The sequence below is a fragment of the Eublepharis macularius genome, chromosome 11 (assembly GCF_028583425.1).
Source record: "Eublepharis macularius isolate TG4126 chromosome 11, MPM_Emac_v1.0, whole genome shotgun sequence".
Classification (NCBI taxonomy): Eukaryota; Metazoa; Chordata; class Lepidosauria; order Squamata; family Eublepharidae; genus Eublepharis; species Eublepharis macularius.
In genome coordinates this window covers 31376901-31392661 of record NC_072800.1, presented here as the reverse complement: position 1 = coordinate 31392661, position 15761 = coordinate 31376901, and the positions used below count along the sequence as shown (strand labels likewise).

The window sequence follows — 15761 nt, the reverse complement described above, 5'->3', positions numbered from 1 at the left end:
TGAGTTCATTCAGTGCGTTTTGGAAGACTGGCTGCTTGCTTTTAAAATCGGGTGGGGAGGATTCTATCCCTGCTTTTTTTTAAAAGCTAGCTGAAACTTTTTGACGGGGTCTCTCTCTCCCTCTCTCTCTCTATTTGGAGAGGCAGGGACGGGTTAAAAACTTGCCCCCCTCTGCTCTAAGTGTGTGTGTGTGTGTGAGAGAGAGAGAGAGAGAGAGAGAAAACGTCCCCTCCCTGAGGGGAGGCGGCTCGTCGCCAGGTTAAAAACTTTTCCCCCCCTCTGCTTTAAGTGTGTGGGGGGGGCGCCCCTCCACTTTGGCCTCCCCGATCCCAGATCCCAGATCGGAAATGGGACTTGATCGGAGTGAATCGGAGATCTGGGGTCGTCACCAGCGCAGATCCACGATTAGCTTGATCGGTATTTTTTTTGGGATCATGCCCATGTCTAGTCCTTAGTACCTGTGCTCTAACCATTATACAACACTGACTGATATGACATGGAAACAGCCAAGATCACTAGCAAATATGTGTTGCAGTAAGCATCATAAATCTGGTGAATGGAGATATTTGCCAGTAATTATTAAGGGTCTAAGTAACCGTGAAGCAAATCTCAGAAAATTCAGATATATCAGCTGTACCCCATCAGTAAACATCCAAGTGTCATTTTCATTTTCTTCATTTACCCGAAAAGCAAACTTTATGAGGCAGGGTTTTTTTTTTATACATTCCACTTAGCCACCTACACTTCCCATAAGATATATGCATGCATATACAGATCCTGAACTCAGAGCCCCAAAGCTGGTTATGATGACTATTGCCATTCATTTCAGAAACACCGTGTTACCACTTAATTGTCAGAACAGCTCTCCAAGAAGCAACTATGCAGATCATAGCTGAAAAGGATATTTGCTGCTGTAATTCGTCATTGGCGTACCTTTCTGCTTTGTTCACTGAACACACCACTTCCTCAAAGCCAGAGATCCAGCACCCACAAGCAAGGTGTTTCTTCGTATCCTCTAGTAAAGACAAGAAGGCATATTTAAGGTAAAGTCTACTTTATGCGTATTTTTGCTTTGGCTTTTTAAAAAACAGATTAAAACTCTCCCCCCCAAATGTTTAAACAAATCTGCAAAATTCAAACAGGGTAGTGTATGCAAATTTAAGGTGTCCTCTTATTTATTTTTTTATGGCTTTCCTGGAGGGGGGCGAGGGGGGTGAAATTGTCTTCCTTTCAGGCAGTCAGGGTATGGCTAACAATCCCTTGTTGGTTTACAGTCCTCTTGCAGTTTTAAAGGGAAACAACAATGTCCTAAACTGTTGCTGATTAAGCCCTTGTTGAGGGATTGGTGGTGATGGTGGTGGGACTGACAATAAAAAAACCACTCAGAAAAGCTGTGCACGGTGGCCCAGACCTGTGGCTGGTTAGTGCGTGCACCTTGTCATGTGCCTGTGCTGCCAGGGCAGGCTTTAATTTCCAGCAGTCATCGAGCAGCTCTTGAAGAATGGCATTTCTCAATAGTTCTGTGGTAGTCCATGCTCATGCCCTACACCAGCTGGAGGTCTCCATGTTCAGGTCTTCCCTACAATTCTTACACACTGAGATCTTCTCTACAAGTCACATTTTTGAGCAGGCGAGCACAAGCAGGTGTCACCACGAGCAGGCACGTGCAAACAGTCACTACTATCATCAGCTGTCAGGAGTGAGCAGCCATCACCCCAATCCAGTGGCCCAGGCCCACGGGAGTCAGCAGCTCTTCTTTCTTTCCCACCTCTATTTGGAGGTAGAGCCACGGGCAGGTCAGAATCCTTTCCAGGGCTGTTTTTGCCTCCCTGTTCACTCCCTGATCATTGGGTGTGAGCCTGGGGGCTTCAGAGCAGCAGCCAGTGGCAATCAACAGTAGAGCAGCTCCACCTCCCTAGAGCAGATGGTCTCGGTTGCTGCCCTGAAGCCACCACTGCCAGCCATAACTCCAGAGACAGTAGGGAGGCTGGCAGTGGCGTGGCCGCTGGGTGGTCAGATGCCCTGAAGCAGGACCCCCCTACCCCACCCTCAGAGCCCAGGGCAACTGCTCCCGGTGTCCCGTGGCTATGATTGCCCCCATACATAACAAGTATAGCTTTACCTGCTGATTTCTGCTGACCAAGTTCTTGTTAAGAATTAAGGAAAAATCCAGGCTGTATTTTTTCTCTGGATTTTGAGAGCCATCCTATTCTAAGCTCATGTGGCAATAATGATGGGTGTTTATTAATCAGGTTATGCTGTTAATAATGACCATTGGGAGCACATCCTTGTTCATTTTATGGAACATTGGCTTCTGGTCCTCCGTCTTTTGACTAGAGAGTAACCTGAGAGATCCAATGAAGCCAGGGGTCATTTCGTAGAAAAAGAGCTGGAGGAACTCATTAGCATAACTCATTATCATATGCCACACCTCTTGCCATCACCAGAAGTGGGTCATTAGCATAGCTGATTTGCATATGCTACACACCCCAGACATCACCTATTCTGGCTGTTTTGGACCCAATCCTGGCCATTCAGAGCCAAAATTGGGCCCAAAATGGCAAAAAGGGGCTGAAAATGGCTGAAAAGGGGACAAAATGGTCAGGATTGGGCCACTGATGAGTGGCAGAGTGATCTACCACCTGTCAGAGGCCTGATCCGGGCCGTTTTGGCCCAATCCAGGCTGAAACGGGCCCCAAATGGCCAAGAGTCATGTGGGTGGGGCCACCTAACATGTGACCTCTTTGGAGAACTGCCAGAACTGCATTCCTCTGCGTTCCCCCTCAAAATGAGCCCTGAATGAAGCTATAAAGTACCCTTTATCTAGAACATCTCCCAGGAAAGGGGAATGAAAGGCTTTTCATAGGTAGGACTATCACCTCCTCCTAGTCGGGTTGCTGTCACTTTAAAAACTGCTTCACGAGGACTGGCAAAACCATTGATCAGGTGAAGATCTCTCCAGGGAGCAGCCTCTTGTAATGACAGAACATGCCCATGAATAGGATCATGCAGGCTTCTTTCTACTTGCAGAGCTCCTTGTAAGGATCTGCCAGTTGAATCTCAATAACTTCGCTGCAAGAGTCCAAGACTGCATGAGTTAAATATTTATTGATGATCCACAGTTCAGCATCCCAAAACGTTCTTTGCTAGGAATAAAGTCTGGTTCTCAGTACCCAGCATATATAGACACTTAAGCACAGCCCTGTTCCCCCATTCTAGCTACAGCGAATCTATCTACAGTGAATGGGAAGGGATCTAGCTACAGTAGATATCTACAGGAATGCGAGCTAAGATAACGTTTTTCTAAAGTCAAGGTTATGTATCTATGGCAACAGCTCTTTTCTTGCTAAGAGTTCAACATAGATAGCATAGTCTCTGCCATGTCAGCTAATAACAAGATCCTTTACACACAAGATTTTACACAGCAGGTGAACGAATATCAAGCCCCAGCATAATAACATTAAGTCCCTAAAGTATGGCAGGGGCTGCTAGACCATAAAGCTTGTAAAGTATAGCTTTTGGAAGGCCCGTGACCCTGACACTCCTGGGCTTTTTGTAGATGCACAACCAGCAGAAATTTAATGAATGCCAGAATGGAAAAGTCATTTTTCCTGTGGAATCTTTTGCCTTTCATGCAGTTATTAAAGCCACAGTCCAGGAAGGATTCTATTACTTAGCCTATATGACTGGTATCTGTTGAGTGTGTGAGCATATTTGAGTTAATACAGAATGCTTCATTAGGCAGAACAAAGAGGTAGTCAGTTTCCTGCTTTGCAGACAGCAAGGTAAATTAGTTATAGAAACTTGCTTTAAAGTCTTTTAATGGCCAGGACCATTTATAGGGTACCATTTGCCATGAGCATGAGAGTATTTCTCTTCCCAGTAGAAACTTCCAGTACTCAACTGGTGGTGGATTCCAGACCCAAGTGATAAACTGCCAGCTACGTGGAACATTTTGAAGCAGTTTACATGGGGTTGCCATTGGATACACACTCAGGGCCAAGCTACACATGACGAATGACACTTGAACAGCAAGTGTATTTCTCCCTGTTCACTTGCCCTCCACTCAATCCACTTGCCGTTCAAGTGTCATTCGTCATGTGTAGCTTGGCCCTAAGTCTCAATAAGGATCAGTACTAGATACATTTGCTTAATAAACTCCCCCCTCCCCTCCGCTAGAAGAAGGCATGCTGAAAGCGTGTCATACCCCTAAAATTGTGAGCTCTGAATCAATCATTCCAACTTTCATTTTGAGTGTTGCACAAAAAGGACATTTCTTTTTTGACTATGTATTTTGCATATTTTATTTATATTTTTCATATTGACTGTATTTTTTGTTACTTAAGTAAAAATGTAAGAACTTGCATCCTAGCATTGACTTCAAGAATCCCTGGAATTAGCTCCCTGTGCATGTTTCTTAACTCTGCGTTCTCGCTGTGTTGTGTCTTAAAATACTATGAATTGGGCAATATTAATTTACCATTTTGATATATATTCATTTTTGGTTTTAGGATTAAAAGAAAAAGAAAATGGTCGCTTTGGATGAAACACCATCTACTGTAGTAACTACATATTTTTCCTCCTATGATGAAAATTACGACGATGGTCCAGGGATATGTGAAAAAGACGAAGTGAACGATTTTGGATCATGGTTCCTTCCCACATGTTATTTATTAGTGTTCCTGCTTGGCTTGGCAGGGAATGTCCTTGTCATCTTAGTGTTGCTGAAATACAAGAGGTTAAGAAGCATGACAGATATCTATCTGCTCAATCTTGCTATCTCAGACTTGTTTTTTGTTTTTGCTCTTCCTTTTGAGTCTTATTTTGAGGCTGACGAGTGGGTGTTTGGAACCAGGTTGTGTAAATTCTTCTCATGGGTCTACCTGACTGGTTTTTACAGTGGGATATTTTTCATCATGCTCATGAGCATTGATCGGTATCTCGCAGTTGTTCACGTTGTATTTGCCTTGAAAGCAAGAACAGTTAGCTACGGCACTCTTACCAGCCTTGTTGTGTGGCTAGTGGCCATGACAGCTTCTATTCCAGGACTGGTATTTAGTGAATCTGTTTCTGAAAATAATCGTTTCACATGCAGGCCAAGTTACCCCAAGAATGACTTGAAATGGAAGCTTTTTATCCCTTTGGAATTCAACATTTTAGGCCTTCTGGTTCCATTCACAGTCATGCTATTTTGCTACACAAAGATACTCAAGACCTTGTGGCACTGCAGAAATGAAAACAAGAAGAAGGCAGTGAAGATGATTTTTGTTGTTATGATCATTTTTCTCCTGTTCTGGACCCCTTACAACATTGTGCTTTTCCTCCAATGTTTGCATGATACAGGTATTTTTGAAGGATGCCGAATCAGCACAATCCTAGACTATGCCATTCAGGCTACTCAAACGCTATCATTTTTTCATTGCTGTCTCAATCCAGTTATCTACTTCTTTATGGGGCAAAAGTTCAAAAAATATATTAGGCTGCTCTTTAAGAATAACATCTTTTATAGAACATTTTGCAAACCTTGTGGGCTTCCTGACACTTTCCACTCTGAGTTGACTGTCTCATCCCGTACTCAGTCCACCAGTGATGAAGAGGCTCTCTGAAGATTCCCAAAAGGCCTCCTGTGAATTCAGAACACGTGGCATCCTTATATACCAAAATGAGCATATGTTTCCTTTACTGAAGACCAGTAGCTGTCCCTTGAAAACGTATGTTTTGGACATGGACAAGATGAAAGGAAAAGCTAGAGCCAACTTGAGAACATCCTGAAAAAAACATTTCACTATGTCTGTTGTTTATGAGAGCAGCCATGCAGAATTGTAAGCTTCTTGGACTGTTGATCTACCCACACTGTTAGCTCCATGGTCAACTCTAGTACTTGTTAAGATCTCAAGACACCACATAAAATATCCTTTTAAAGTCCCTTCATATCTTGGGTTCTTTCATCTCGCAGCCGCAGAAGCATTTCCTGAAGATTAAGACCACCTACCCTTTCTTACATTGTGCTGTAGGACAAAGCACAATGGACAAAGTGTTTTGTGTTTTTGTCTTATTAGTTATGCAGCTATGCAGTCTCAAAATACACTCTAAACTTTTCTGTGTTTCTGGTTTGCCTGAATAATCTGAGATTATTATTAATCTGTTACCAGTTTAGTCATACCTCTCCCATCCACAGTATTTGGGTAGTGTTCCTTAGCACAAGTGTGTGTATCGATAAAGTACCATTACTTACAAATAATCCTTGGGCACACAAGGGCCGTTTCCACACTACTCACCTTCATCCGGAATGCTGCGGAACGTTGCGAAAAAACCTGCAGAAGATAGCGTCTTCTCGTGCGAGTTTTGCGCAATGTCACGTAAAACTCGCGCGAGAACATGCTATCTTCTGTATTTTTTTTCGCAACATTCCACAGCGTTCCGGATGAAGGCGAGTAGTGTAGAAACAGCCAAGTACATGCAAGAGTCCAAGCTTCGATCCACATACTGATGATCTCTCTCTCTCTCTCTTTTTAAAGAGATAATCATTTTGCTAGATACCTCTCAGAAATGTATAAATGATGAACCTGCAGGCTCTAGTTCAGTGAATGGGTGGATCATGGGCAACATCAAAAGATGGATCTAGCCCATTCAATAGGACCTAGAGGTGCATTTTCATTTACAATGCACAGAAATCTCATAACTGTAAGCATTGTCATGCAAAGGAAAGAACTGTTGATAAGGAAATCAGCATCCGGCATTGTCACTGTTGTGCCATTTCATGCATTAAAGAACTTATCAACAAGCATCTCCACCCAACGCCTCGTATCATTGCCAGTGTTTTGTCACAGGTGATATTGTTACTGTGCTAAGTTATTACTCTGCTGCTGTGCTCCTACATACACTATTAATGAAAAAGAACACTGGTACTATTTTTACTAGTGACATTTTTCAATATTTGGCAACCTACAAGACTAACAAAATTTATAGTAGGGTATGAGCTTTCATGAGTCACAGCTCACTTCTTCAGAAGTTCACTTCACAGCTCACTTCTATATTTGGGCACCAGCCAGAACATACAGAATTTCTGAGTTACAGATGTTTTGCCGAAAAGAGAAGCAACAGCCATACAATTTCCATGAATGCTGCTTTTCTGACTACTGCAGAAGTTCTGTATGATTGGAGTGGGGAAGGCATTTGATTTATGTATCCCAGGAAATAAAAGTTGAGCTCAAATGACACATCCTTAGATGAGATTATGAGATCCCTTCCCTCTGGTATAAGGTTTCAATCTTGCTGGAAGGGTGGCTTGGAAATTGAATGTTTTAGATCAAACACATTGTAGGGTAGATTTTCTTTAGTTTAATTATGTACCTGTTTTGAAACATTTAGGTATCAGAATAGAACATTTAAGAAAAAATAAAAGGATCACATGGTATGAAACAAGGTACATTGGTATTCAGCTGAACTAGTTTGTACTGATTATCATTCTAAGTACATAGGAAAAGATTTGTTATCCAGTGTGTCCGCTTACTTAACAAGTTAACATTTCATAAAATGTTCATTAAAAGGCCTTGCGCTTTCTCCATGGCCTGTACTTTCATACTGAGGTGATTCTATGACTGCACTTGTTGGATTTGATAGTTACATTGGGAATGCTGGTAGTTCTGCTTTCAAGGTCCCAAAGAAGTAAAATGAGATCATTCTCCTTAAAAGTAAATTTACAGAGGGAGCAACATTAAGCAGGCCTACTAAGAAGTATGCCCCTATTTTAGTCAACAGAGATTACTTCCAGAAAAGTGTTCTTAGGATTGCAGCATTATTTAGAAAACCAAATTCTACTATTAACTCTCTGTCATGTTGACAAGACCACGCAGGAAAGGGAAGAATAAACCAGCAGAATAACCTGTAACCTTGTGTGTTGTCCTTTTGGCAGTAAATTCTGTCTATATTTGATTGACCTTTTTTTTTTCTTTCTCAGAACAAACTGATAGTACAACAAAGGGTAAATTCATCTTTTGAAAGCATGAATTGAAATACGCTTGGGAGAGATTTGTGCCTCCCACAGGGTTCTGTTTAATGCTAAACTAGATCAATGCCCTGTTTATAAATTTGCTTTCAGAGAAAGTCAGATGAGGTTATGATGGACCCACACCTGTATTAAAATATCACAATGGGTAAATGAAATGTTCTGGGTATGCAAATACAGTATGCCTGAGTGGGTGGCAGCAGTTTATAGAATTGGCAAGTTCAACATCTGCTACTGCTATTATCGCTGAAGAAGGTGAAGCAAGGCTATAGCCAGAAACCAGGGTTACTAAGCTGCCTGTAGAGTGGCAGAACTCAAGGCCTTCTGAGGTTGGTAAAGTGAGTACCCAGTTTCCTGGGGGTAAAGTGTAGATGACTAGGGAAGGCAATGGCAAACCACCCCGTAAAAAGTCTGCTAAGAAAAATGTCGTGATGCGACATCCCCCCATGGGTCAGTAATGACTTGGTGCTTGCACAGGGGACTACCTTTACCTAAGTACAATTGAGTTTAATGGAACATTCCCAGGTGTTGGTAGGATCGCAGCCTGCATTGCTCGTTTTCTTTTGGTGTGTGTGCGTGCGTGCAAAATTAAAAACTGCTAAGAAACACATCACTGACCTAAAACCCACTATATCTATTGAATAAATTCAATCTGTAAGACTAGAAATTCCATAAAAACACTTTTACTAGAACAACTGTGCTTTTGTTTCTTTTCCAGGACTTCCATTATACAGCTTTTCCAAAGCAGCTACCTATTAAAAATATTTTGTAGAAGAAAGGCAATTTCCATGATGGCAACAGTATCTGAGTCACTCTGCCCTGTAACAATGATTATCATGTAATTTCATATTATCTGGCACAGAAACAATGCACAAAATTAGGAAGAATTCAAAATCATCCTGTGCAAAATTTTAAACCTCTGTAGCAAGACTATTCACTATATACATCTTAATCAGAACAACTTCCTTAGCAACATCTCTTCCTAAACCTCAGTATTCATTAGATCTTTATAGTTTATCTTAGACTCGTGTGGTTATATTCTGATTATCGCTGGGCCAAATTCTTCAGCTGTAAATGTTATTCAAACCTATGATCTTATACATCATATTAGATTTAATTAATCAGGACCAGTGCAGATTAGTGAAAATATTCATAAATATCATGATGAGCCTCCACATGGATAGTTTCGTATCTATATATGCACATCATTAAATCAATGCGCTAACTTGCATGTTAGGGGGGGGGAAGCATCTCAGAGCAAACACCACAGGCTGAGATTTCATACCACCTCAGACAACACTTTCTTTATGTTCAGTTGCAAATTACACATTGCAAGGCTCAGTGTGGTGTAGTGGTTTCGGTGTGAAATTTGTTCAAGCCTGTAATCACAGTCATCTCACACTTTACACAGCAGACTCTGGATACAATAGAGGACATGCACCAAAGAATTGTAGGAAACTTGTATTTCCTGCTGGCCCTGAATGTTTGATGACAGCTTTAACCATTACAAACACTGGCTGAACAGTGAGCTCAGCTCAGCCCCCTGAGTAAAGTGGCAAGAGCTTCTTAGCTATAAAGCTCAATAGATGATTTTTGGGCAACTCTTTATTTCAGCCTATGTCAAAGGGTTGGAGTCAGGCTAAAATGAACCAAACTCCATGGCAGCCGCCCTGAGCTCCTCCCTCCCTCCCCAAACCATAACAGTTTGTGTGTAAAATTAAGAACTTAAGTCAACACATAATGTATGTGCATGTGCAAATCAGTCATTGGTCAAAATGAAAAAAACCCAGCTTTCCCTGAACCATTGTTGTATACTGTACATGGATAAACAGGAAAGAAAAGAGGGAAGGATGAAAAGCATACAGCATACTGTAAGATCCTTTAAAATACTGGCTGAAAATGAAATTACCCACAATGACTTAACCAAGGAGCAGAGCTTATGGTGCTGTTGCACAGGAAGAGAAAAAAGAAGAAAGAGGCAATGGAAGAATTGTTTACTGATCAGGATCCCAACACATTTCACTAGTAGCCTAGTCAACAAAATTAAAAGAAATAATCACATTTTTAAAAAAAATGTAAAACCAAATTACATAGTTATTAGAACCCCTCTAAATAGTATCATGATCATGATATAGGGAGCCATATAGTTTAATCAATGTGGAACTGAAATTGTTATTAAATACAAGGTATAAGAGCAATTTTTGAAACAAGGCACTGAATATGAATTATTAAAATATTTATATACAGAGTAAAAAAAGAACCATAGGTTTAACAGTTAAGAAACTCTCTAAAAAAGCAGTGAAGATGATATATCATACCTGTTAACCAGCAACTTATTCAAACTCCCACTTTGATCAAATGGAGAGACTGGCCAGAGCTCAGTGTGATTTATAGTTAGGTTAGAGGTAGGAGGTCCAGACTCCCATTTAACCCCAGAGAGATTTTAATTTTGTGTTGCTAGATCCCCTAAAGAAGCTACTAGCTAAACACAATGGGATCTATAATTTTCAATAAACGATTCTCCCATTGCACCTTGCTTCCTTTTTCTCTTCCTGGACCTCACTGGTGCACAGAGCCGCAAGAGGAAGAATCACGGGTATTTTCTCTGCATAAATAATCCTAATATATTCTGAAAGGGGTGCCAAGAAGGAATTTAAATAACTTCTAGCAATTGGCCAAGTTTGCAAGTCTGATTTTGAGTGCTACTATTCCAGACCATTAAAGCCGCTGATTTTCTGGGCAGTTGCCCTACCCTCCAGACCAGTGCATGGATATTTTGACCACACAAACCTGTCTGCTGAAGCTCACACCTTTCGCATTACAACAATGCGATGGCAAGTCTTTCCATATCTTCAAAAAAGCTGTGAACATACGTGAACTGAATCTTTCACTGATGTGGTGGCTGGCATATGGCGTAATTTTTGGCAGTAACTTGATATATTTTGTGTCATCATAAAGACACAGAGGAGCTCTGCTCAGTAATGGGAAGAGAATTTCAGAAGTCATCCTCAATTATAATGCGTACTATACAGATAAGATATAAGTCACTTGCATATTCTAAAAACAATGAATTTTACAATATTGTGAACTGGATGGATAATCAGACAAGTTTCACTGGGCAAAATGTGGCGATAGGCTACATTGGTCATTTTGTTTGCTTGCTGGGTTTGTATTCTCAAACATATGTACTATAAAGTTAAAAAAAACTAAAATAAATATTAAAATTTTAGATGTGCATATCCTGAACCAAAAAGTCCTAAACCCAGTACTCTATCAGATTTGTAATTTTAGAAAAGGGATCAAGGTTTTAGGGCCCTTTCATATTTCCTTTTTAACCCAGTTGTTGTCCATTGCAGCCCCAACTTCAAGTAAAGTGATGTGGTGGGGGGTGGCAGTTTCAAACAGTATTTACATCCGTTTATGAACTGTGTGTGAACCACTGTGGCCATTTCAAACACTGCATTTTTTCTGTTTTCGGAAGTGGCTAGGCTACCCATCTTCTCTGGGCCACCATGAGGCTTTTGCATTTTTTTTAAAAAAGAAAAAGTATCAGTATAATATTGTAATGATAGGTGTAACAGGTTCTATGAATTTCTATATCTCATTTTTTAAAAAGAAAGTAAGTCTCTAGCCCCTACCACTGCAGAGATATAAGGGAAAGAGCACATCTTGCAAAGGAAGAGGCTACAGAATTACTATTTTTTTAAAAATGAAAGCTAAGTATTCAGAAAATCTGCAACACCTGTCGTTTCAACACTACAGTGCTAATCTATAAACATTCAAAAAATGCACTGGAATTGGGCAGGAAAATAAAAAGGTGGCATTGTTGGACGTGCAAAGGACATTTCAAACACTACTCTGCAGTGAATGGGAAGCGCACTGAAAACCTGAGAATGGGGGAAATAGTTTTTAAAAAATGGATCTACTTCACATCGCAATCAAGAGCCATACGGCTTTATCTGAAAAGGGATAAAAAATTTGTTAGCAACCAGCAGCCAAACTGGTTGTCTGAAATGGCACAAAAAATACACCAGCAACCAGCAGTCAAAATGGGTTACAAAGGCTGTGTGAAAAGGGTCTTTGTGGCAGAAGTTAACGGCCTGACCCCAAAATCTGAGTAAATGCTGAAAGTTTATCCAACAAAACACAAAACATTGTAAAATACCAGTAGTTAGTGTGTTTTTTGGAAAAAAAATACTCTGTTCTTTCCAAAAGCAGACAACATGGCCATTTTCACACTAGTTAAAATCGTAACTTGTTTCATTTTCTCAAGCAAAAAATTATCTAGCCATTAGCCTCTTCCACTAAACTACTGTTATTAATTTATTTCCTATATCGGTATCTTGTACTCTCATTGTTCTGGACATTCTAGGCAAAAGCTATAGGGGCAGGAGTAAGAGGGCATCAATTCAAAGTTATTGCAAACCAAGAATTTGTTGCTGACTATAAAAGGCACAAGTCAACCTCACACACACACACACATACAGAAAGGACTGTACTGCTTGTACTGCCTCTGATACTATTCTCTGGTTTGAGAAAGTTTCCACAGTTAAATTATTCCTATTTTTTTAAAAAGAAAAAAACACTGATTTGTCCTCCCACACTTGAGAAGGAAGGAAATAAGGAGTTCTGTAACATATGAGGGGAAGTTAGAAGCAGCATTCAAGAAGCATCATACATAGTCCAGGTCCAGCCCTAAATCTCTACTAAACAGCTTCTGAGAATCACTTTCATAGTGAAAGCTTGCATTGATATTGGGTCGATCAACAAACTCTATTAAACATTTCTGGGTGCCACAAGGAGAACTCTCCAACTCCAGAACAGTAACGTTGTTTGGAAAGGATGAAACAAGAATGTTGCTTGGTACAAATAGTGTCACTTGAGGTCCACGTGCTGGCCAGTAGCGTCCTAAATTAAAGCTGTTGATCCAAATTTGTCCCTGCAAAGAAACACACCATGAGAAATGCCCTCTTGGCAAGCCCAACACAGAATTTTGCTTGATATCAAAACAAATATGGAATTTATTAACTGAACATTAATAAATTAAACCAAAATTCAGGTTTTTTTAAAAAAAAACCTGCATGTCCTTGATCAGAGTATAGCATCTGTTATTTTAACTAAGTTATATACATTTGTAAAAAAAAAAAAAATGAACAGAACAGCTTTGTCCATTCCATCTCGTGTTTCAAGTCTGACAATGGAACTTTAACCACTGACTTGATGGATATCAGCAGGGAACTTATCATTTGCACCATCGCAAAGGTCAGGCCAAAAGTAGAAAAGTGGAGGAATCAAATCTCCCTGGCATAATGGCTGGCTACAGGCAGCTGTGAGGGTTTCAGATGACTCCACTGCTCCCCCCCTCCCGCCCACCATAGCTGTGAGGCATCAGTGTCCACAGTAAATGGGCAAGAAGCAGCACAGTTGCTCATTCACAGTGGCCACTTCTGTCCCTTTGCCCAGGTGAAAGAGTGAAGGGTAACAATGCCCAAGAATAGCCATCCCCACCCATCAAAACTTGAGGGCAAGGGGCTAGGCCAGACCAAAGCGGGAGCAAACTGGCTCCAAACAACAGCAAACAGCTTCTTCCCTTCTGCTCCCAAAAGCAGGGAAACAGGGAGCTATGTGCCGCCACTGGCAGCAGTGCAGGTGCTCTCAGATACACATGCATGCACACAAGGCGTAGCTCTTCCTGCTGTGGAGAGCTGAGTGGAGAAGCAAGCAGCAAATACTTGCTGCCATCTACTCTTAGGAAGGGGGGCAATGCTGCATCTCAGCACCGCTGCCACGCACTCCTCTACCTAGGCACTAACTTCACTTAGCAGTAGCTGCTGGAATAGTCCAGTGATGTCACAATAATCACATCGGTATTTGCAGATACTTGCAGCCTCTTCAGTTTCCAGACACATTTAAAAACACTCTCTCTCTCTCTCTTTCGGGAAAACTGTATCAGCTACAGGAGTGGATCTTGGTCCTCTTGTTATTGTTTCAGTGACTGATCCAACAACAGGTTTGACACTAAAGTCTGAAATTTAGGGTACAGGGGGAAAAAGCTACAGAACACAACATTTTCTCTGTGCTCTCCCCACAACCCAGTCAGATCATGGATTCTATGAACTGAAACCAAAACAGGACTGATGCAATCTAGTCGAACATATTCAAGCCTCATGATGTTAGGGAAAACCCAAAAGTGTGTGCATCAGATTGGATTACTGTAATGTGTTCCATGTGGGACTATCCCTGAAAGAAACTACATGGTACATCCATCACACATGTTCATTATTACTCCTTGTCCTGTACTTTGCTTGATTAGATCTTATGATTATCCTACTCTGCCCTTTCTCTACTATTAGAAGTAGCATCCCAACTCCCAGTATGGACTGATTTCTCTTTGACTGGTGAGTGTTTCAAATAGGCCTCTGATTGTAACTTCTCCCCACATCTACCCATTTGTGACTAAGCAGAAATAACGGCTAAAGATATACATTCCATGCATCTGACTCACAAAGCTTATGCTGGAGCAAATTATGTTAAGTCTTTAAGGAGCTGCTAGACTTCTGTTTTATTTTGCTGCAACAGACTAACGTGGCTACACCTCTTGAACTCTTATTTTAGACATACTGCTCTGGACGAAGGTATCTTCCTTCCTCTTTCCAGAAGGTGATAAATATGCTTCAACCTCAGAAGCACCCTTATCAAAAATCATCTGCTGTTGTGGCTTACTTTGCCAAAGCTGAAGTTAAAAAAATACACCCAATTTTTCTGCTTCTGTTGGAGGTTCAGGAAGACCTCTGTAGTAAAAAGTTTACTCTGATTATTAATTAGCTAATAACAAGCAGGAGGCCCACAAGGACTTGTGAGGGGTTATCTTATTTTTTTCTCTCCTCCACTATTTTCTCTTTCCACTCCTGAAAGTCTCAATAGAATTTCCCTTTTTCCTGCTCCTTCTTTCCTACTCCCCACCAGCCAACCTACCTTTTATCTGCCCCCTTGTCTTCAGTTTTCCCTGCTTCTCTCCCGCTGGCAGGAAAAACAGTTGCACTGGGCCCAGTTGAATGGTGCCAACCACCATGCTGTGCCTAGTTGCATGGTGTGGAACTTGCAGGGACTTACGAAGGCAACTCATTTTACCCTGTATTCCTCCTCTGCCATTATTTCCTCTTTCTTTCCTCCTGACAACCCCTATAGCCTCACCTTTCCCTGCTTCCTTTTCTCCATCCCACCCACCCACCAACTTACTTTTTATCTGCCCCCATATTCAGCTATATTATTTGCATAATTTATACTCCATTTTTCTTCACAAAAGGGACCCAAAGCAGCCTGCATCATTCCCCTTTCCTCCATTTTATCCTTATAACCACCTTGTGAGGTAGGTTAGGCTAAGAATGTGTGATTGGCCCAAGGTCACCCAAAGAATTTCCATGGCCGAGTTAATAACAACAACAACATTTGATTTATATACTGCCCTTCATGATGACTTAACACCCACTCAGAACGGTTTACAAATTATCCCCACAACAATAATCACCCTGTGAGGTGTGTGGGGCTGAGAAAGCTCCTAGAAGCTGTGACTGATACAAGGTCACCCAGCTGGCTTCAAGTGGAGGAGTGGGAAATCAAACCCGGTTCTCCAGATTAGAGTCCCACGCTCTTAACCACTACACCAAACTGGGATTCAAACCTGGGTCTCCCAGATCACGGTCTGAAATGCTAACTGCTACACCACTGTGCTTTTTGTGGGGTGGCTGATGTT

General features: G+C 41.2%; 2 protein-coding genes across 2 annotated transcripts in view; one reads left to right on the top strand and one right to left on the bottom strand.

The window, feature by feature from the left end:
* Positions 1–981: 981 nt before the first annotated feature.
* On the top strand, positions 982–6069 carry LOC129337796 (C-C chemokine receptor type 4-like). Its single transcript, XM_054991746.1, has 2 exons — positions 982–1043; positions 4512–6069. The coding sequence occupies exon 2, from the start codon at positions 4530–4532 to the stop codon at positions 5604–5606; it is 1077 nt and encodes a 358-aa protein (XP_054847721.1). The 5' UTR covers positions 982–1043; positions 4512–4529; the 3' UTR covers positions 5607–6069.
* A 3917-nt stretch (positions 6070–9986) lies between these two features.
* GLB1 (galactosidase beta 1) overlaps positions 9987–15761 on the bottom strand; it is a 44435-nt gene continuing 38660 nt past the window's right edge. The window contains exon 16 of the mRNA XM_054991238.1: positions 9987–12947. Within this exon, the coding sequence (XP_054847213.1) occupies positions 12681–12947 (267 nt within the window). The 3' untranslated portion in view covers positions 9987–12680. The remainder of the gene's footprint in view (positions 12948–15761) is intronic.